Raw genomic sequence first — 22,878 nt, forward strand, 5'->3', positions numbered from 1 at the left:
GTCTGTTTCCATTAATGTTATAACATTTCCATTTTGGGGGGAAATGCATATCCCATCCTGCTATTGTCCAAGTGACACCATTATCACTTGTTCTAGTAACATAACATTTCCTCAGGGCTAAAGTGGCAGTATATTTTGAATTTATGCCCAGCACAGTCTTAATTTAAAACATTTTAATTTAAAACATGATAATTAAGTAGAGCAAATTAGTGAAAACAGTAAAGCTATTAACTCTGTACTACTTTTGTATCTTAGCAAATGTACTGTTTTTTTAAAGGAAAAGGCAATATTGGTTTGACTGAATATATTATATAATTAACTATTGCAAGCTTTTTTTGCACATGAATGTTCCGCCTTGCAAAAGAACCATATGCTGAAAGCATTCCTTGTCACAGCGTTTTTTTCCTTATTAAAAAGGTTGTACAATTGCATTTTAAATAAGTAGCCTTTCATTGAAAAATCTCACAGTTTTGACTGCTAAATATATATTTTAAATTTTCTGCGTTGGGTTGATGAATTTTAGTGTTGTTGCTTCTAACGCATATTGGGCCAGATTTACTTTATAATTCCCTTTTCAATCTAGTCTCAAATGCTGTTCAAAGCTATCCTTGCTTTTACTGTAGTAAAAGTCAGTGGCTTAAATAATCTCTTTTCTTAACTTTTTTTAAAAAACTTTACTTTTACTTTATTTGGACTTATACCCCGCCCCTCTAGACAAAGTCTACTCGGGGTGGCTTACATGAGTAATAAAATACAATAAAAACTCTTTTTAAGCTCTTCCCAAAATGAATTTGGATCTAATCTTATACCCACTTACATGGGAGTATGTCTAATTGTGTACAGTAGGGTATTTTTCTGAAAAAAACACATGGATATGGTTGTGCAGTATTAAACTGTACAGGCAAGAAAAAGTGTTTTGTTTATTCAGACTTAGTTGACTGTAGTTCCTGAAACAAGTTGTATGGAAATAATGTTTCCCTCTTTGTTTTTTGTTTTTTTTAATAACAAATGCAATGGTTTGGAAAAACAAATTTAATGCCAATGTAAAACTTCTGGTTTTCTCTTCCATGTTTTAATGTTGTTTGTTCTTACTCATGAATTTTAAGATAATGTAAACGTGGAGGGAGCCAGAGTGTTCCTTCTAATAATGGAATTCTGTCCAGGATGCCCCGATTTGGCAAAAAGGGAGAGATTGGGTGTTCCTTCCCTTGCTTTCCCATTCTCCACTGACACTTCTTTAGCCATCAGTAGGCATGAAGGACTGTGTGGAAGGTCGTCTTCTCTTTTCAGCCAGCAGAAAATTTCCAATGGACCACAACCCTCAAATTGACACAAATTCTTCTATTCATAGAAAAATTTTTGTTGCATCCAACTCACCATTTTTTCCTTCCTGTTGTGTTATAAAAATAAGTTTTCAGAATAACATCATTTATTTTGAGCTGAAAATATTTATTTATTTTTTAATCAGACCACTTTTTTGTGTGTATGCGTACATTAGACAAATAATCGATGCAGCTGGGAAGTCAATCTGAAAGTCTAATTTGATGTTTAATTGAAACTTTCAGCCTATCTGATCCCCATCGTTACATTGACTGGAAACTCACAGCTGCTCTTCACATAGTGACGTGCAAGGCATAGAAGTCCCTTCATGCATTCAGCTGAATGTGCACAGGCTCTGCTTAGACATTCGGGTGAATGCGTGGAGTCTGGGAGCAAACATAGCAAGCATACTTCTGGTACTTCCCAACCCAGTGAATTTGTCATCCTATGAGAAGTACCCGTTGTCTCATGTAATCTGCTTGTGCTTCCATCTTAGGGTCGAATCAGATGAGACTAAGAGCTTTGCATTTAGAAGCAGTGCTCCCTGGAATTGTAACAGATGTTTGATTGGGCTAGCACACTGGTTCTTAACCTTGGGTTACTCAGGAGTTTTGGAGTGCAACTCCCAGAAGCCTTCACCACCAGCTGTCCTGACTGGGGTTTCTGGGAGTTGCAGTTCAAAAGCATCCGAGTAACAAAGGTTAAGAACCACTGGTCTAGCACACTGGTTCTTAACCTTGGGTTACTCAGGAGTTTTGGACTGCAACTCCCAGAAGCCTTCACCACCAGCTGTCCTGACTGGGGTTTCTGGGAGTTGCAGTTCAAAAGCATCCGAGTAACAAAGGTTAAGAACCACTGGTCTGGCACTTACATTTCTCCTTCAGCATTTTATAAACCAGCTTATGTTATTTGGCAATTTGTCACTGGCAAAGCTGATTGCTGTGAAGAAATCACACTGGTGGACAGCAAATGTACTATTACTTTCTAATTATAAGCTCAGAGTTTCACACAGTTTGGCTTTCAATTTCTCTTGCTAATGCTCTGACTGAAGAAGGTTTGGATCTGGTGGGCCTAATACACATATTTGAGAGAGCTCTGATGAGTACCAAAAGCTCTATGTGAATGAGGTCACCTAATTACTGTCTTGTTAGGGAACTTCCACGCAAAGTCCCTGTGGATCTTCCTTTGAAATGAATGGGGCAGAATGCTTTTGGTAGAACACTATGGGTCTTGACACATTGCATAGTGTTTGACTTAGCAAATGTTTTCAAATTGGTTCCATTGTTTAAAATACAATGGAAATTGGGCCCTGAGTAATTGTGTTAGGATCAGGCCATGAGAAGATTGACTCATGTGTTTGTAGTGGTCATACAAGATTATGTAGTTATCAGGTCTTTAGAAGTGATTACTGCTGAAAGGTGTCTATCATAGCATAAGAATACAGACTCAGTCTGTGTCTTACATTCTAGTGATCTTTGTTTTGTGATTTAGTCATTAGAAAGTAAACACAGCTCAACACAACTTAATTTACAAGTATTATCTCTGAAGAAATTGCACAGTAGGAGCTAAAACAAGCTCTCGCCTTCTAAATTAATCTAAGCATCTTGTCTAGTTTAAGAATAATTAGTGATGATAAATATTTTTGGATATGTGTGTTAGTGCACAAAACAAGCCTAGCATTTTGCTATACTGTATAGTAAATTGAATTAGCTTGCACCATAATAGTATTTAATACAAGCTTTCCGTTCTAGATCATATTAGACTTACTACAATACCGTAAATAAATGACAGAACAACCTTTGATACTGTGTACCTTTTTCTTTTTTGACTAGTTGGGACTTTTGTTTTTAGAAACTCTTGATTAGTGAGCCATGTAACTATTTTCTTCCTGTTTCCAGACAGGAACTGTGCCTCCTGCAGGCGCTCCTCCCTCAGGTGCTCCTCCTGCACAGCCTGGGCCAGGATTTGGAATGGTGAGTGAAAGTTTATGAATTAGCATATTTAAGAGAAAAGAACTGATCCAGCAAAACCAAAGGAAGGGTTGCCACCGTGTGTTGCTTCTCCCATTGACCTTTACTTCCTTTCCGAGTTACTTATGACTGAGAGACTGTTCTTCCAAAGAAAGAAGTCAACATGCTGCAATGTGGACTGAGAAAAGCAGAAATCACGCCATGTTACTTAAATAAAGGTTTGTTTACTTAAGCTTGGAAATTTGCAATTTGCATACATCTGTAAGGGACAAAAAGGTCCACATACTACTGAACTGGACACTTGGCCCCACTTCATACTTTGAAGCTTAGCAACAAAGATGTTATTTTACAGAAGAAATTATTTAGATACTGAATAATGCGTCAAGCACTAATTTTTCTTTTAATGTATTTGCAGAATACACAAGGCAGCTGGTGAAGTTTGCAGAGAGGAAAACATAGGGCATATTGGGGAATCTAGCCGATCTTAAAGGAATTACTGTCCAACAAGATCAGGAGGATCACAGGTTTCCCAACCCAACATAGTACAAGTATAGTGTAAAGAAGAGGGAATACAAATAGTGATAAAATTAATCTTTTTCCAGTTTGACCAATCTCAGCAGGCTCTGGATAACATGACTAAAAAGGATGAAGCATAGCAATACCTGTTTTGCCAGCGTCTTGTTAGAGCCATAAGAAGCTCAACCATGGGCTTGACTTATTTGTATTGTAAGCACCATTAATTGTTCTCAAATCCTTCCCAGCAGCCTCCTGGACCAGGTGTTCCCATGATGCCACAACAGCCAGGTCTGTATGGACAGCCCATGATGAGGCCACCATTTGGAGCAGCTGCAGGACCTGGTACCCAGGTCAGCATCAACAATATCTACAGTATATGGCTCTTGGGGGAAAAAATAATACACAACGCAAACTGGTTTAGCTTTCCCCCTTGCTAGCGGCAGACAGCCCTCTCTATGATCAGTGATTACCTTGGTAATCTTTTAACTGGACTTGCTACTGTATCACTAAACTTTTGCAGTTCCTGGATATGTTTAACTCAAAATGTATCAAAAATAATAATGCCGACATATGCGGGATGGTGTAAAATAGGAACGACACTCGTTCACACAACATTCACTGCATCTAAGTTTTGATTGTCATAGGATCTTAATAATTACTGTACTTTGCCATTGTTCTTATGCTCCTGTTTTTTTTTCTTTTGTTGTTATCTCTGTTCATTGCCTTTCCTGACTAATGGGAAACCCCTCAAGCTCTCTCCAAGTCCCTCGCCTGTTACTCAGAGTCCCAAGAAACCTCCAACAAAGGACCCATTAGCAGATCTTAACATCAAAGATTTCTTATGAACTATTCAAGGTAAGAAATCATCCATTTTTCCTCGGTTACTGGAATACAGTCCAGCACTTCATTGTATTCCTTGCTGGGATTTCACATAGGACTCTAAGAGGGCATTTCAGCTTGTATGATTTTAGTTCTCAGTTGAACCTCCTTGAGCCTTGAATTTATATCCAAAAGTCAATTTACGTTTCATCTAAATAAACTCTATCTTCTTTCTCTTTTCACACTTCTCTCTATACCTGTTGGCAGCCATTGTTCTCAGGTCTGCTGCATGTGGTAGGAAGAGCAGAGGTGGCAGAGAGGAAATATGCCCTGATTCTTGCAGTGGGACGGGAGTCTAAGTGTGCATCCTACTGGAAGTACTTTTATGTGGATCATGTCTCTCCATATCGCATTGTCTTTAGCATGGTTGCCTCAGTATTGCTGGGTTCTCACCATCACTATCCACAGCCCAGTGGCTGTCCCAGAACCTGCAGCAGTATAACTTGTGCAACAGGATTCTAGCCATTGAATGTTAACCTGACCTACCAATATCAGATTAGTTTCTTCAGAAATGTTAAATCCCATCCAAATTGGTGGAGTAACACCAGCATTTTAGAAAAGTTATTTTTTAGGTACACTATTTTGGAGGATTTGTCTTCACGACTTAAACATGATAGGACCATATTGTCTGCATAAATCAACCCTTTAGATAGCCTTTTTAAAAGACAGTATATATTTATATCTCAGTATGTTACTGAATATTTCCAACTCTTTTTTTTGTCCCTTCACAAATATAGTTTTCTGACAGGATGACAGAAGATGCAAGTTTGAAATCAACAAACAAGAATTTTGTTGCTCAGAGTCTCCAAGTGAGCCACCACTACCAAATCCAGTGCTTACTCAGACTTCTCTCCTACTTCCAAAACGTGTAGCACAGCCGTGAAAGTGAACACTAGGAATGTGTACTATATTAGTTGTTATCCCTTCTCTCTCTTTCTCTCTCTCTCTCTCTCTTTCTCGGTTTGTGTACTTGGGTTATAATTTGTGTGTTTTACAACTTAAACAATGGATGTATGTTTCTGATGCCTTCTTAGTGCTTTTCTGAACCTATTCGGTAGGGACAGATTATGCAGCTGTTGTGTGGTGAGCCATTTGGAGCGATGTGTCTGTGTTTCTGAAAGTCTCAATGTAAATACCTTGGGCAAACCCTCTGAATTTTCCCCTTTGAGGTCCAGTTTCTCTTGTACATCTGTTATCCAAAACAGTAGCGTGATAATGATACCGGGTAGCAAGAAAAGCACTCTCAATCCTACAGACTCTTTATTGTGTGGAATACATCTTTCCCCAAATGCAGGATTCTCAGTTTGTTGTGGGATATGTTTTATTTTTGTGGCATTGTACATGTTAAGTTTATAATTTAAAGTAATATAAAGGAAAACACACATTTAACCCACCTACTATTAAGTGACTTTGTGAAAAATTAAGAGGAATTACCTTGTTATAGCTGTTTTAAAATACTTAAGGGTCTCCTGTTGTTGTTTTTAAAAAAACAGCTTATTTATCAGCTCCACTTTTAAATGCACTGAACATAAGTAAAGGGTAAGTTTCTTGCCATGAAGTTGAGGGAAGCTCAATCACAGTGAGGCAACCGTCTCAAAACTTATCAGATTGATTAGACTGGTCAGTGTATCTACTGATAAATTGTGAAAAAAACTGATTTATAAATATTTTTTATTTAGCTTTTACATGCATCTGCTAGTTCGGTGCTTCTCTATATACGCCATAGACTAGTGTTTTACCATTCCCATACAGCACTATGTATTTTCCGTACTGTCTGTGATTAGAAGTCACACTGAACTGGAGAACTGCACCCTTTACTGTAAACAAATAAACAAACCGACAAAAGTGTTCTTTTAATGTTTTAGTTCGTTCTCTCATACTGTTTATGCTGATGGCTTGGCTTAAGATTTTTGACTCCTTAATAAGGTCACTGTTGATCAGTGTTATGAGTGGCTTGGCAGCTCTTTGTGAAAGCATATTAGGTTGGAAAGATGTTCACTGGAATCTTTCAAATTAACTATTTAATCAGTATATGGTACCATTTTTAAAAAGTGGTTGTACCTGAACTTATTGTGGAGGTAACATACATTGTAATGACAGAGAGTTAGAGAGAGAATTTCAAAACAGTTTTTCTTTGTATTTTGGTTTGAGAAAAACCCAGCGCATGTATACCCTCTGAGATGCAATAAAACACCTTGATCAAAGTAAATTCAGACACCAAAGTTGTCTCTTTTAATTTCATAAGCATTTGCCCAGAAGTGGCTGTTTTGTGTTCCTAATAAGGACACACTAGCTAGAGTATGGTAGAGTTTTTGGTATACTTGTTAAAAGTTGGGAATATCTTGCTATTTTGTTTTTAAACTGAATCGTTATGTCAGTGGTGAACATGGTGGCATTTTCAGTTTCACTTAGAGAATGTTTTTAGTTGTAGGAAACCCCACTACTGTCCATGATAGCTTAGTGGCTTAGGTTTCCGGAGGTTGGAAGTTCAATTCCCCACTGTGCCTCCTCAACAGGAGCTGGACTTGATGATCCAGAGGGTCCCTTCCAGCTCTGTATTTCGAAGATAAGGATGATGTTTATTCAAAAATAAGTCCCTCTGGCCAGTATTGTACTGGTAGTCCTCACTTGAGCACACCAATTGATTCAATGGGATATACATTGGGATTGTTTAACCATTGAGCAATTTGAGTCTTCTTTCTGCTTGAGACTAGCAATACAAGACCAGTTACTGTGTTCTATGGCATTTGGTCCCAGGAAAGTGTGCATAGGATTGTACATAAGGCCAACAATGTGATAAATAAATTGGGAAGCTGAGAAATCTGTTGGTTTCTCTTGCATTACAATATACAGTATTTCTGAAAGTTTAAAAAAGTCATATTTAATTTTAAGTGGGATATCATATAGCTGGAAAGAGTGCAGAAAAGGGCAACCCAAATAGTGAATGAGCTGGACCGAAATCCCATTAAAAATGAAGCAAGACACAAGAGACAATATAATAGAGATTAATAAAATGACTCATTGTATTGAGAAGGTAAATAGAGGAGTTCTTCTTTTTGTCTTACAACGTTAGAACTGAGAGTCATCCAAAGAAGCTGAAAGGTAGAAAATTCAAGACTTCAAAAAAGGAATACTTTTTAAAACATAGTTAAACTGTGGAGTTTTTTAAAAAAAAACCACAGGATGTGGCAGTGGCCACCAGCTGAAACCATTTTCAAAGGTGATTAGACAAATAAATTGAGGATAAAGCTGTCAGTGCCTGCATCCAGGATAACTATATGCTGCTTCCAGGATTAGAGGCAACATCCCTCTGAATTGCCAGATCAGGCCTTGCAGAAATACAGATGGAAATCAGTATTGCTGGAGTAGGTAGGCCTCCGGTCTGATGTCGCAGAGCTCTTCCTATTTTCTCCCATTTGTTTATCTGCCAAGTTTAGCTTTGAGACTACAGTGGGCCATGATTAGTAATGCTAACATTGGTATAAGCAACTGCCACATGTCAAGCGGAGTGTCTCTTTTGACAGGCTTTCTTAGGGTCTCATGCAAATGTCTCCCTAAACACTGAGATCTTTATCGTGAAATTCTGAGATTGGATAAGATATTTTATAGGTTTACAACATGGCACCTAACACTGAACCATGCCTTGTCCTTTACATAAAAGAAACTGTAGTCAGAACTTTTCTTTCTTTCTTTCTTTCTTTCTTTTGACGTATCAGTAAAAATGCCAGTTTGGGAGGAAATGTTGGTGTTCATGGCATTTTATATTTGAAGTTTATAATGTAGAGTAACAGAAAGGAAGAAACCTTTAATCCACTTACTGTTAAATGGCTTTCATGGCATTTCCATGCAGAAAGTCCCAGGCCCAGTTCCCAGCAATATCCCATTAAAAAGAGGTAGCAAAGTTACCCAAAAAAACTTTGGCTTGAGCCCACAAAGAGCTGCTACTGGTCCAGACAGATAATGCTTGACTGGACAGACAAATCGTCTGACTTGGTGTTGTCCTAAAATCCTAGGAATCAGGGTCTTTGCATTAACGTTGAGTGTCCTTCTTGTGAAGACAAAGGATTCAGCTCTGTATGAACCTATTCCCGGAAAAAAATGTGCCAAAATATGGTCCCATTGAGTATCCTGTTAGTATGATTAGATCAGCGATTCATCACCATAATGCTGCAAATGTTTCTGCTGATTGAAGTCAAATCATAGCACAGTTTTGAGCCCGTCCAAGTATCCAAGAAAACCATAGTATTTTGCTCAACATACCAGGTTCCAACAGAATACTAGGCATAGTTATTAGAGAAGACATTCACGACTAACCTGAAATCAGCCTGCTACTGTTTTTAAGCAAATGACTGACTTAGGAACCAGGCTCTTAGTTTTCTAGCCTCAACAGATTTTCACTTTTTATATTAACCTATATATCAGTACAATCCAAGATAAGTAGGTCTGTTTCAGAAGAAAGTCACTTTAATTCAGTGAAGCTTAGTTTCCATGTATATGTGATTATGACTGAAACTTTAATCCTGACATTTCTAAATCACTCTACTATTGCTGAGCTATTTAAAAAGGAACACCAAACAAAAAAAGGATAAAAAATATGTAGAGGAGGCTTTGGTTTAATCTCCTTGATCAAGTCTGGACATGTCCAGGCTGCATTGTCTGGAAATAGAGCAAAGGTCTGAGAGAAGCCTTTTGGCACCCCTTCTTTCAAAGGTGAAATGTTTTGGAAAAGCAGCTTGAGAAACCTTTCTTAATTTCTAAATCCACGTTTGTTCTTCATGGGTGGTATGACAAGGATGACTTTTTCTCTCTTTGTTACAAGCTTTCATCAGCCCGTTTAGTTTCATTTTTATGAGCTTTCATTGTGAGCGACATAATCTGATTAAAGAGATGTGTTAGGTCCCTCACGTCTATGTCATACTTGAACTCTTTTTAAAATTTACTTGCTCGTTGTTGACCATGGATGTAACCGTCACTTTGGGCAAATTTTATTGTTTTGTTTTTGTTTGTGCAGAGGGAAAAAATGGGGGTTCAAAGATGGCAATCAAAACATTTGAAAAACACTGAGCTAGAAGACAAATTTTGAATCTAAGACTGCCCTCTCCTGGTTTTATAATAACAATGTACTAACATGGTTAGTACATACATTGCTTAACATACAGTTGTTATGCCTCCAGAGCCAGAGGTTTGGGAGTTCAATTCCCCACAGGACCTCCTTGACAGGAGCTGGACTTGATAATACGTAGGTTCCCTTCCAGCTCTGCAGTTCTAAGATGACGATGAGGGGGATGAATCTTCTCTGTTTGGTGTGCTTTAGTTTTGCTGGTCTTAGTATGTATGTAGAAAATGTTTTATGCTGACAAGGAATCATGGAGCCAGCAGGTGGCAGTCTGGAACTTCTAAGTTGTATAGACACAGCGCAACTACTCAACCGTATGTATACATTGCATCAGATGTAATACTCCTTGAGTACATTCAGACTGCCTCCTAAGTAAATGTTGATAGAAGTATGGCTTTAGTTTTTGCCTGCTAGAATCAACTATGTCGCTCCATGGAATGTGATGATAAAAAGAATCCAGTTATCTTGCAAACATCTGCTCTTGTTTTAAGGTAAGAGAAGTATGCAGAGTATCTCCCTTTCATTGAAAGGTAATGTCAGCTCAAAACAGAATAATTTCAGAAAGCTCCATGAGTCGCAATTCAGAGAGATGTATACAAATAACTTTAGATGCAGGTTCGTGCCACACAGTCGTTTTTCAATTCAAATGGATTAAAATCAACAAGAAGCAACTTAGGGTGTTCAACAAGAAAGCAATACAGTGGTGCCTCACACAACGATGTTAATTGGTTCCAAAAAAATCAACGTTGTGTGAAACATCGTTCTGTGAAACACCATTTCCCATAGGAATGCATTGAAAACCGGTTAATCCGTTTCAATTGGAACGGATTGCCATCGTTCAGTGAAAATCCCCATAGGAAACATCATTGAGTGAAACAATGTTTCCTATATTGGAATGTATTGAAGCCGACTCAATACATTTCAATGCCTTTGCGAAGTCCTTTTTCGCTCCTGTAAAAGTGTCTTACAATGTTTGGAAGCTGTTTTAAATGATTGCAATGGTTAGTCCACCTCCTGAAACCTATGCAAACTGATTTTGGTGTTGTTCTGACACTTCGTTAATTTATGATGATTTTTTGAATTTTCTCCATTGGAAACCATTGGATGGTCTGTCTAATGGTTTCCAATGGAAAAAACAAAAAATCATCATAAATTAACGAAGTGTCAGAACAACACCAAAATCAGTTTGCATAGGTTTCAGGAGGTGGACTAACCATTGCAATCATTTAAAAGAGCGTCCAAACATTGTAAGACACTTTTACAGGAGCGAAAAGGGAGATCGTTGTGTGAAAATCCCCCATAGGAAACATCGCTGTGTGAGGCAGCAAATTTAACAGAAAAAGGCATCGTTGTGTGAATTCATCGTTGTGTGAGGCACTCGTTGTGCGAGGCACCACTGTACAGTACAATTTTCAGTTGGGATTCTATGCAGGTTTAAAATATGTTTTAGAGTTTTATAATATCTAAGCATAAAACATTAATAATAATTAATAGACCTAATTGCCATAAAGTAGCAATTCAGTGTTGAAGGACCCTGAATAAGCCAAATAATCTAACACTCAGCTTGGTTAGCAGCAGAACATGAGTATGGAAACAAAGCTTGCCATTCTAAATGTGATGAAGGTACAGTATACTTAACTGAGAGTAGTACCTTGGTCAGATCTTCCAGGGAGTTGTTCCAGAATGGACCCCAGTGGTTTTGCACAATCTGCTTCTGACAAGGGACAGTGAAGTATAACACCCTTAACTGATTTAGGATCACAGAAGCAGGCACTTTCATTGTACAGAGTCCCTTTGCAGCAGCCTTTTAAAACAACACGTGGCAGCCTATCTATAAAGGTGCCTTAGTAAAGTCATTTCCATAATCAAAATTCACAACATCAGTGAAGTAAGATGGCAGATCTTTTTATAAATACAGTACATGCAAGTCTTGAGGTGCCTAATAAACCTGCATCTGTTTGGACACAGAGATCTTTCCTTTAAAAAAGTGTTTTCCTGCAGAGGAGCTGAGGTGCTGCATAATATTCTTCTGAAAATCCAAGCTGATCAGCAAGGTTTAATACAAACGTTTTCTACGAGCCAGATTTCATCTCACTGCATGTTAATGTTGGAAAGCCTGAGAGGACACAAAATAGAATGGTCAGCCAATAGGTTAAGACTGCTTTATAATCAACCGTGTTTCCCTGAAAATAAGACAGGGTCTGATATTAATTTTTGCTCCAAAAACGCATTCGGGCTTATTTTGGGAGGATGTTGTATTTTACAGTCATGTCATCTTCTTGTTGCTGTATCATGGTGTAGGGCAGAGTTTCACTTAACTAGGGCTTAATTTTTGGGTAGGGCTTATATGATGAGCATCCTGAAAAATCCTACTAGGGCTCATTTTTCAGGTTAGGTCTTATTTTTGGGGAAACAGGGTAAGATCACTATTTGTATTGGAGCCAATTTCAGTTTATCAAGAGCTGTGGGAGTGGTGAGGGGACACTTACAGTAGTGGGGCAAATCATTTTGCATGACTTTTACTGGTTGTAAAAATTTCCAAGCCTCCAAATTGCTGTTCCTTGCAGGAGGACTGCTATATCTGTGGGGAATTGATTCCAAGCCCCCATTGCAGATGCTGAAAAATGCAGATTATAGTGAACGCTATTTAAATAGCGAATGCTATACATAGCATGGTCTCTGGCTGTGTCTTGTGGTCAGTTGTGGTAACTTCATCTTTAGAAATATATATTTATCATATTTTTTTAAAAAAAATATATTTTTTGTATTTTCAGACCATGGATAAATGAATCAGTGATACCAATACAGGCATCCTACTGTACAGTATCTGAAGGAATAATTTTGTTTTTAAAATGTTACAAATGGGAGGACCCAAACACACCCCTCTAGTTCTATAGAATCTGAGTATGCCAAATAAGGCTTTTTGAAATGTCTGCTTAGCAAGCTCAGTATGAGATGTGCAGGAGCCCAACACCAGCTTTAGATACTTAAAGTGAAATGCCTGTTCTAATATTCCCCCATACATTTTTTGTTTATGGAAAATGGACATATTGAAATGGCCTTTCTACCTAATCTCACTGGGAAAATTGCAATCCTGTTAAATAATCCACCATATAATTTATGCATAAGCTACAGAGCAGTGGGGCCACGATACAACCTTGGTGCATCCTTTTAGACATTATAACTATGTTAGAGAATTGGCATAAAATGCCAACTCTGACCTTTAAGGAAGTAGTGGTATGGAGAACTTTAATTATCTCTAGTAACTTGAGATCAATATGAAGGGTTATCATTTTTCTTGCAAATTTTATGTTAGAATAGAATCAAATGCCTCTTAAAAATGAATTTATTTATTACGGTCGGGTGACCACCTCATAAAACATATTATATGGCTAAAATATACAACATGCAATTTAAAAAGGGTACAACATAATTAATTAAATATTAGTTATAAATTATGGGGAGAATCAGTTACAGCATTTTTACGGCTCTCCTTTGAACCATTGGATCGTCTAGGGCAGTGATGGGGAACCTTTTTGAGCCCAAGTGCCTAAACTGAGGGGGGGGGGACTCAACTCAGAAGGTGGCAGCAGCGGAAGTGGCGGTGGCAGAAGTGGCAGTGGACGGGGGAATCCCAGGTATGGAGGTCCCTCCAGACCCCACTCCGGATCCACCTCCAGCCATGCCCAACCCCACCACTGCCTATAGCTCGACCAGCCCGCCAGCGCCAGATGCTCCGGATCCTGGTTTGGCCTCCTCCTCAGGTTTGGGTACCAAGGGTAGCGATCCAGCGACTTATGGCTCACGTGCCCACAAAGACGGCTCTGTGTGCCAGCTGTGGCACACATGCCATAGGTTCGCCATCGCTGGTCTAGGGCAAACTGGTTTGGACAGGTTCTTTTGGGTATAGGGAGTCCTTCCTACATATTTGTTAACATTTGTCAACATCTTCCTCTTAAAGATAAATGGAAGTAACATAAAACTGCCCAGATACTCCTTTATTACCGTGATCCGTGTCACCACTGCCCAAGGTGGAGCTGACTGGAGGGGGTCCCCAACCATGGACTCAATGCTGTTCTGCTGCTGGAGCTGGGCTTTATTAAAGTAGGGGAATGGGTTACAGTCATTGGCGGGGCACCCAGCTCTCCTCATCCCAACAGTCCGGGGGGGGGCAGGGCTCTCTTAGCACCACTAGTCTGCCATTTGTTCTCAGTCCCCAGCTGGGCCCATGTTCTATTCACTGGCCCCTGGGGTCACCAATTTGGAGCTGGGATCCAGTTCACAACACTGACCTCAGCCAGTGAACACCCTTCAGGGAAGGGCAATAGTGCTGGGCCCATGCGGACCCTGCGTGAGGCCAGTGGATTGGGGCTGGTCTGAGGTCCTGTGCCATTGTTGTGGAGATCCCAGTGGATGACCAGTGATGCTCTTCTCTCAGAGAAGTGGACCCATTCAGCAGTCCAGAGGTCCTTCAGCATCTGTGGCTGTCCCTTGCTGAGGGCTCAGGAGATGATGGAGCTCCTTTGAGGCTTCTGCCCAATCCTCCCTCTTGGAGTTTGTCGTAGGTGGTGATTCCCCCTCATTTTCCTCCTCCTCCTCCTTTAGGCCCAGGTCCCACCAAGGTGTCCCTCATCCCCCAAGTGTGATTCATCGGCCTTCTCCCTCTCATCTGGGGCCCCACTTTCACCTTCTGCACCCTCAGGCTTCCCTTCTACCAGGGTCTCCATGTAGCCTGCTGTGGGCCTGGGCCAGTCAGCCCTTTGGGAAAGCCAGAGTATCCTCCTCACAAGTTTATTATAGATTAGATATTGTAACAGGAATACATAACCCAAAGTAGAATGTCCTGCTCTACTGTTCAGGAGCTAATACATTATTTTCATTAACCCATTCCTCTAATGTCTGGAGGAGATGTTTTGCATAGAGCTTGTCTGTAACATCAAGTCAACCTATGGGCCTGTAAATGGCAGAATCACTTCATTTTCCTTTCTTGTAAACAGTCATAACAATTGATGATGTCTGTTCCTTAGGAAGTGTGTCAAATATATTTATGTGAATCAATAAATGGCTAAAATGGGAGGTTGCCCGTCCTGGAGAGATATGAGTATCTTGGGGGAATGACATTTTCCTTTAGGACTTTATTCTTGATTGCTGAAATTAGCAATTATATTTCTGTAACAGTAACTGGTGAGGTAAGGGAGACTGGGCCTTACCTCCCACCTGGGTTGTAGCATTGAATAAGTTTTCTTCCCTACATTCAATGAATATGTCACCATCTGGATCAAGTCTCTCCCTTCTGCTACTGCCCACAATCAGCAGAAGATTCATATGGGTTAAAATCAACAAGATGCAGTTGTAACATTCAACAAGAGACATTCCAAGGATCTTATGATAATCAAAGAGCAGCATTTAATTGTGATCCCTGCCATGAATGTCTTGTGAGATAACCAGTTTCAAACAAGATTTTCCTTCTTGTTTTCCAGTGGAAAATTCAGGACTTCTTCAACTTGATATACACAATAAGAGCTGCTGTGCCTTCTTAAAACAAACAAATAAATAAATAGAAATGAGTGCAACCAAAGCTTCCCTCCCCCAGGAGACTGCATCCTGGATTTTTCACCACGTGGCTTCAAAATGGTTTAAATGCTGTGGCATGAGTTCATGCGGCTTAGCCACTTGTGTGCAACTTAGAAAATTTTGGATCTTGTGGGTATTCTGCTGTATAAGTTAATATTATGGCTTTCTTTTAGCCTACCCTGTTATTTTAGTGAGGTTTTAATGTTCAATTTTTTATTTTAACTTTGCCAGCAGCTAAAAGATGGATCCGGCTTGTTTCGAGGTATTTTTAAAAACTGTTAAAGAACACATGGAGTTTGCCAACATTTTACTTGAAAGGTTAGAATTGTCCATCTTTTTCTGGAAAGGGGCATGGCTGCTGAAATGTGGAGTGCTGAATATAACTTTTTGACTGATATACAATTACAAGAGAATTGGATGCCAGACATATGTAGCTCAGATATATAGCACCAAGAACTTTTTAGACAAGTCAAAAGGGAGATATTAGTGATTAATATATGTGGATTTTTTTTCATAAATGTTTTCATGGGGTTAGGCTGTGCAGTTTTGTCTAGGACCACCCTGGACCATGTGGCAACACTGACCTTTTTAACTTCTCTAATGTAGAACTGTAGTATTTGTACTGATAAGCAAATATAGGTGGAAAATGAAATTAAAACTATGCAGACAGGTGCATTGCATATGGCAGTATGATAATAAAGTGGGAGGTAGCCATGCAGTTAGGTCAATCGTTTTAAAGGTAAAGTAAGGCTTGCTCCAAGGTTCTATTTAAATGAGTGGGACATGCAAGATTAATAAAATCATGCAGGATCCTGAGAGTGTGTGTGATAAAACAGTATTTTAATAACTTTAAGTATGCTCCAATCCTTTGCCAAAGCATAATAAAAGGCAGAAGTGTGGAGACTGTGATAAAAGTACAAAACCTGGTACCAAAAGAGGCTTAAATTGAATCAGGAAAGTGTTATGAACATTCTCAGAATTCGAAACGATGGCCAAATATTTAACTAGATGGATATAGTTACAAAAAGACAGCCTCTCAGGTTTTATAGTTCCAGTTTACATTTTCTTTACATCACAGTAAAGACCACAAAGGAGAAAATAAAGTGTTGCATTTCTTTAATATGATACATTAATAAATAGTACAGTAAAATGGCTGAAAAATAGTATTTGTACCAAAGTGTGTAACAAAGTTTTGCCAACTCAGCAAGATTTGGAAAGGCAGAAGAGAAGATCAAAAGGAAATGATAACACTTCAGAGGAAAGCTTCAACACCACTGCTGCTGCCGCCGCCACCCTCCAGAAAGGAAGCTGTTCTTGTCCAAAACAATTTGAATACATTTTCAAATTTATATATCTTTTGCTTTCAGCCACCTAGTTAATAATGGGACTTCAAAATACTCTGCTTAATGCACTACACTGTTGCCTTGCATCGGTTCTCACCAGCATTGTGTCAATAATATCTGCAAGCATTTCTCTCGCTGGTCCAACCCTGGCAGGTGTAATATTGTTTATCTGGGTGTTGATGCAATGCCATTGTATGTCACTGAAATGAATGCTTCAGTCCCTCTTTTGGTGAAAATATTTTTGGGGTGATGACTGTTTATGAACAAAGTCGATTGCTCCAGCCTTTAAAGTACTTTCTAGATCTAAACAGATTCTTTTCACAGGAAAGGCGTCTGTGGCCAAATGCCTCGTAACTGACTGTTGCTTTCAAGAAGATGCTTGTTGTGAACTATCTCATATCATGTAACATATTCTTTATGAAATTACATTGTCTATCAGAATGTCCCTGGTTCCAGTCTGCAGCTGCAGATCCAAATTTAGCAGAAACAGTAGGCTCCAAAATGAAGCTGGCCCTAAGCTCTGCAGATGTCTTTACCAGCTTCCAGCTGCTGAAAAGAGTATCCGCTGTGGTCCTGACACAAGCAAAAAATACATGGCTGCACCCAGCTGTTAGAAAGCCATGTCATTTTGGTCCACAGTAGCCCTCTGTTGTTGATGTGGTTAAAGAAGTAGACACAGGGACCATTTAGACTTTGCTGATCGTCATGTGCTTACAATATTGTCTCCACCTTCCATGTTAAAATTAAAGGCCGGCTTCTCTGGTGTGGGATGGGTGCTCCAGTATGTGGTCATCGGAGACTCAATGCAGATGTCCCGCTGCCAGGTCACCAAGCCATTTGTTTGGCAAAGAGGGAGATCCTTGTGGGATTGTACACTCCTTGCTCTCCTCTTGGGCAAAAAGCAAAATTAAAAAATAGCTGCCTTGCAAGACTGGCATTTCTTTAATAGGACTAGCTTCCATTGCTGTTGTTGTACAAAAGATGGAACCTAGCAGTTGAGAGCCATGGCAAGAGCACACCATACCTTCACCAGTTCTTGATGATGCAGCTTTCTCCTTCATTATTCTTCTCCTGATATGATAACTGATGAAATGGCATAAGCAAATGGGGAAGGGGAAGTCAATTCCACCTCATCAACGAAGAGGGAAGGGGACAGGATATCATGGGCTGCCATTTTAATCATCCCTGGCACTTGGCATCAGAATGACTAATGACCAAGCAGCTATGGCTGCATCCAGCATTTCATCTGGGCAAAGCTGGAGCCCTTGCTAAACCACTTACCACATTGCAGCACGGTCCTTTATACAGGATACCCATACCCTTGCAGAACACCAAATCCAGCCAGGCTGTCATGTTGCCCATTTTTCTTCTACAGTTATGTCAGCTGCAATAGCTCCTAGCCAACAAGCATGACTTGGGTATGTCAACCCCTCAGGCAACACCAAGGCAGGGATGAAGGACCTCCCATTTGACGACAATGGGCTGTTCCACACCAAAACTGACAAGGCTAGGTATGAACTCCACAAGAAATGCACCACAGCCAAGTGTATGGGGAGGGATGTCCAACTTCAGTGGGTCCAATGGGACCAGCAACCACAGACATTTCAGGCCACATTCCTTGTAAGCCTGTCATAACTAATGGGTCTTTCAATGGGGGGGACGTTCCAAATCTTTCGCAGTCAGTAGGTCTTTTTAGTGGTTGACGCTTCATCGCACAAAGAGTCCCGCAAGAAGGGTGTTGAGCTCAGTCTCCCTCAAGAGGTGTCAGAGCTGTGGGGATAGGATCCAGACTCACACCTTCTTCCAGGGAACCCGGAATAGATGTAAACGGATAGATGTAAACAGTCCATTCCAATGGCTCTGCTTCACCCAACTGAATCTCAATCCCCACGCTGCCATGTCCTCACAAGGTGCCCTTTCCTCTCTCACATTTTGTCTCTCCCTTATGAGGAAAGGAGAACACATAGGGCCCCTCCTCTCCCTCTGACAGCAGCCCTTCTTCCTTCTTCCCCTCTATCTTTGGAGTGTCCCACTCCTCTTATTCCTTTCTCCTCTGTCCCGCATGTTGCTTACCCTCCCCTCCTCCTCTGTTATTAAGAAAACCTCAACTATTGGCTGTTCCTTTTCTTCCCGTCTTTCTCTGCTTTCTAATCTTCCCCTAGAAGTATATATCTTGGTGTAAATACACAGGGATGTGGTGGTGCTCTGGGTTAAACTGCAGAAGCCTCTGTGCTGCATGGTCAGAAGACCAGCAGTCATAAGATCCAATCCACGTGACGGAGTGAGCTCCCATCGCTTGTCCCAGCTCCTGCCAAGCTAGCAGTTCGAAAGCATGTAAAAATGCGAGTAGATAAATAGGTACCACATCAGTGGGAAGGTAACGGCGTTCTGTGTCTAGTCACGCTGGCCACGTGACCACGGAAACGGTCTTTGGACAAACACTGGCTCTATGGTTTGGAAACGGGGATGAGCACCACCCCTTAGAGTTGAACACGACTGGACTAAATGTCAAGGGGAACCTTTACCTTTACCTATAAATACACAAGAGCTGATGTGGACACGCATGCTCGAAAGCTGTTAACTAGTGACAGAAAGTGTTTGAGTTCTTCTCCATACCCTTTGGACCATAAATATAAAACCTAGAAGGTGATTAACAGCATAGATGATTAGCACCTAGTCTATGGACTAGAGCAACATAAGTACTGTATATCTCACTGTGTCTACTGTGTCACTTGGGTTCCTTCATCAACTTCGAATTGCAGATAGTGCAGTCAAGGTGGTGTTGACTCCTTTTGCCCAAGATTATTGAGGGGGTGGCTCACTTCTAGCTTTAACCGTTCTGACTGGTTCCTCTTCATAATGGGTCTCAACACCTATCCTTCTCAGAAGCAGCTGAAACAGTATAAACCAGGCTGGAAATGTCCCTACTCATTCACAAAGATCAGGTTGCTTTCCAGAGCTGGCCATAGATGCTACAGACAACCACACCACACCAAATACGCACCATCCTCTTCTTGAAGGAAACCGCCCAAAGATTCCAAACTATCTCTTTGATTGTATCCCACATGGAACCTACATTGTCCCACACCTACATCTTCTACCCTTTAATCTCATGCTTCACACCAACATCCAGTACCTCAGTACTTCAGATTCCTGGGTCCTCTCCATTGTGGTCCAAAGCTATGTGATAGAATTATTTTCCTTCACGTGCACCCCATCAATCATCTCTAGTACCTTTTGCCCAATCCTTGATCTTCAATCTGTCAGTGCTTTCACTCAAGTGAAAACGTCACAAATGGTTACCCTTGCCAACATTCTTCCACAGCTTCCAAAGATGTTTACAGTACTTCCTTATCTCTATCTGCTAGCACTATTGTCGGTTTCTCCGACTCACCCTCGGTCATGAAGTTTACCCAGTTCGTCACAGTGCTCCCTTTTGTCATCCTCCTCCTCCTCCTCCTCCCCCCACTTTTTTGGTGATGCATTCCCTCTCTCTCGCTGCCCCTTTCTCTCTGCCTAACTAAGCTGCAGGATGTTTCAGATTATGTTTATACTGTGTGAGCTTAAATTTAATTAAGTGACTCTCTGTGCTTCTAAATCACCCTGTATCTGCCACAGACCCCCTTTGTACAAAGGAGATGAATTAGATCAACTGAAAAGACACACACAGTTCATGTACATAGTTTTGATTGCTAACTAGTGAGTGTGGACAGTATGAATGAAAAGGAAAACCTTTAGCAAGCTTTGGGTTGATGCATACAGAAAGCTGAACATGTGTCTCACACAACTGAACTCTAATTCCATCATAGAACATATTGAAAGAGATTCCCTTCCCATCTTGGGCCGTGTCTACACAAAACTGACTCCACCAAACTGCAATTGGGGCAAGAGTGGTTTTTGCCACCATCCAACTGCCTTAAATATTTGCCGACAGCGCTGATGTTCATGGGCAGCTGTTAAAGCCCTAGAAGTTTCCGATGTTCTCTGAGCAAGCGCTCTAAAACCCATTAGCGTGCATTCACAGAGAGCACGAAGAAGAAACAGCTTCAACAATTTACTTGAATTTAACCATCAACTATATATGCCTGAATGTTTTAATACTGTTTTTGATTTAGAGGTGTGTTGATGTTTACTTGATTTTCATCACACACTTCTTGTACAGGACTCTGCTGTACGTATTCCTCCCTCCTCTCTATCCTTATGATAAAAGTCTTGGTGTAGGTGCTACTGAGAAATTTTTTAAAAGACAGGTTCGTGCAGCCCAGGGTTTTACTGTAAACTCATGGCCAGCCATTTTGTGAATAGGCAGTCTCTGTTTTCATTTAAAGTCTTGCAAAATGGCAACTAGTGAATGCAGGCAACAGAATGGGCACATTGACCCAAGTTAAATATATTCCTACGTGAGCGACAAACACATAAATCCAAAATTCTTTGCAAAACTTTCCTTATTGTCTTGCACAGTTATCTGGCAGATCCTTGATTGTAAAAGGCAATTCCAAAATACACCGACATATCATGAACTGGAAATGTTCATCTTGAGTGCTTTCTTCCTTTCCGGTATTTGCTCTTAGTAATAGCTCAAGGGTATTGTCTACAAGGGAGCACAAGTGCTTTCTGCTGAGTTTACACATTATTCATTTAATTTTAGGCAATGTGCATCTCATAAACATGAAAGTAAAACTTGATTATATTAATGCACAGACGAAAGCTAGAATGAATTGATCCCAGTGCCTTGTTTTGCATGTTTGTTTGTTTGTTTTTACAATATCTGCCATTAAAAATCTCAGACCCCTGACCATGATTCCTGCCATTGCCTGAGAACTGCAAGCTGTGAGTCCTGGTGTGTCTCTCAGTTTGTTTGAGGCTCTCAGAGCAGTTTCATATGTTCCAGTTTGTACGTGGGAACTCGTGCCTGAGGAGGGCTGCCCTGAACACTACAAACCCTAACATTTAGCATGAAAGCCAAGTGTTTGGAGGCTACGACACGTCCCCTGGTTGGCCCAGTTACTACCATGAACTGGCTGCCTGCCTCGAGCAGCAGATGTTAGGAGACAGTGAGATTTATCTTGTCACCCAGCCTGCTCAGCCTACTTTATGTCAGGGGTGGGCAAATTATAGTTGTTTCTCCAGCCCCCAGCCCGTGGAACTCTCATTTTCTGTGGGAGCGGGAAGGCAAAATGCCATTTCTGGACATTGAGGTTTTTAAATTGATCACAGGGCCACCTTACACCATTCAACAGCCCTGAGACCCAAAGGGACAGAAGTAGCATCCAGTTGTCTGAGCAACCATGGCACATTCTCTGTTTCACCACACTCCTTTGCAGAAGCTTTATTGTTACGCAAGGTTGTGAATAAGGGAGAAAGGAGATAGCCTCTTATACCTGACGCAACCTGGGAATAGTTTAAAGAGACTTTATGATTCCATGAAAAAAAAATAGCCAAACTGAGATGGGAAGTGCTGAAATGAGCATGAAAATTAGCCCAGTTCAATTTCTGACTGTAAAATAAACAGTAAGAGTCAAGTCAGCTGTTTATTTGTTATCTAAGGGAGAAATATATACTGTACATCTGGTTCCATTTAATAGAAGGTGATGCCTGGACATTTTCTTGTGATGAGTAGAGTGAGTTTTGCCTCATCCCCACATGTGTCACTGAAAGAAGAACAGGCTCCAACAGGCCTCTCTGCTAGCTATTCCAATTCCTGAGGCTTACTGAGGATAAGGGAGTAGCCATTTTGAAAATGATTCCTCTCATTGTCTGGGAACCACAGGTTGTGTGTGTTGGAGATTGTGGAATATCATGTCTCAGTGTCCAAGGACAGTACAAAGTGTGAGATCTACTCTTCTTGTGATTTCTGGTGTGTTTGGTAGGATGGCCTCTCCCATTTTGAAGAGACTCTTGACCAGCAGGCCAGGCAAAGACGCAGTCCCAAACCCAGCAAAACCAGGGAGCTGGACAGGGGACAGATTGTATTTGCCTTCAGTGTGGGATTGTCGCTCTTGAATTGGCCTTCTCAGCCACACTAGACGCTGTTCCAAGACCTCTATTCAGAGCACGTTACCATAGTCTCTCAAGACTGAAGGATGCCTAATCTAAAGGTAGGATGGCCATATGTTCTTTTTGTTAAAAAAATTAAGGATATTCCCCCATTTTGATGAGC

The 22,878-nt window shown here is 40.5% G+C and overlaps 1 protein-coding gene across 1 annotated transcript in view; it reads left to right on the plus strand.

Annotated features, from left to right (window-relative positions):
* The window catches only part of SNAP91 (synaptosome associated protein 91), an 89,352-nt gene extending 82,458 nt beyond the window's left edge, over positions 1-6,894 (plus strand). Inside the window, exons 27-30 of the mRNA XM_020793423.3 lie at positions 3,219-3,293; positions 4,052-4,156; positions 4,559-4,661; positions 5,423-6,894. Coding sequence (XP_020649082.3) covers positions 3,219-3,293; positions 4,052-4,156; positions 4,559-4,651 — 273 coding nt within the window. The 3' untranslated portion in view covers positions 4,652-4,661; positions 5,423-6,894. The remainder of the gene's footprint in view (positions 1-3,218; positions 3,294-4,051; positions 4,157-4,558; positions 4,662-5,422) is intronic.
* Positions 6,895-22,878: the final 15,984 nt, after the last annotated feature.

Source organism: Pogona vitticeps, chromosome 1 (genome assembly GCF_051106095.1).
Source record: "Pogona vitticeps strain Pit_001003342236 chromosome 1, PviZW2.1, whole genome shotgun sequence".
NCBI lineage: Eukaryota > Metazoa > Chordata > Lepidosauria > Squamata > Agamidae > Pogona > Pogona vitticeps.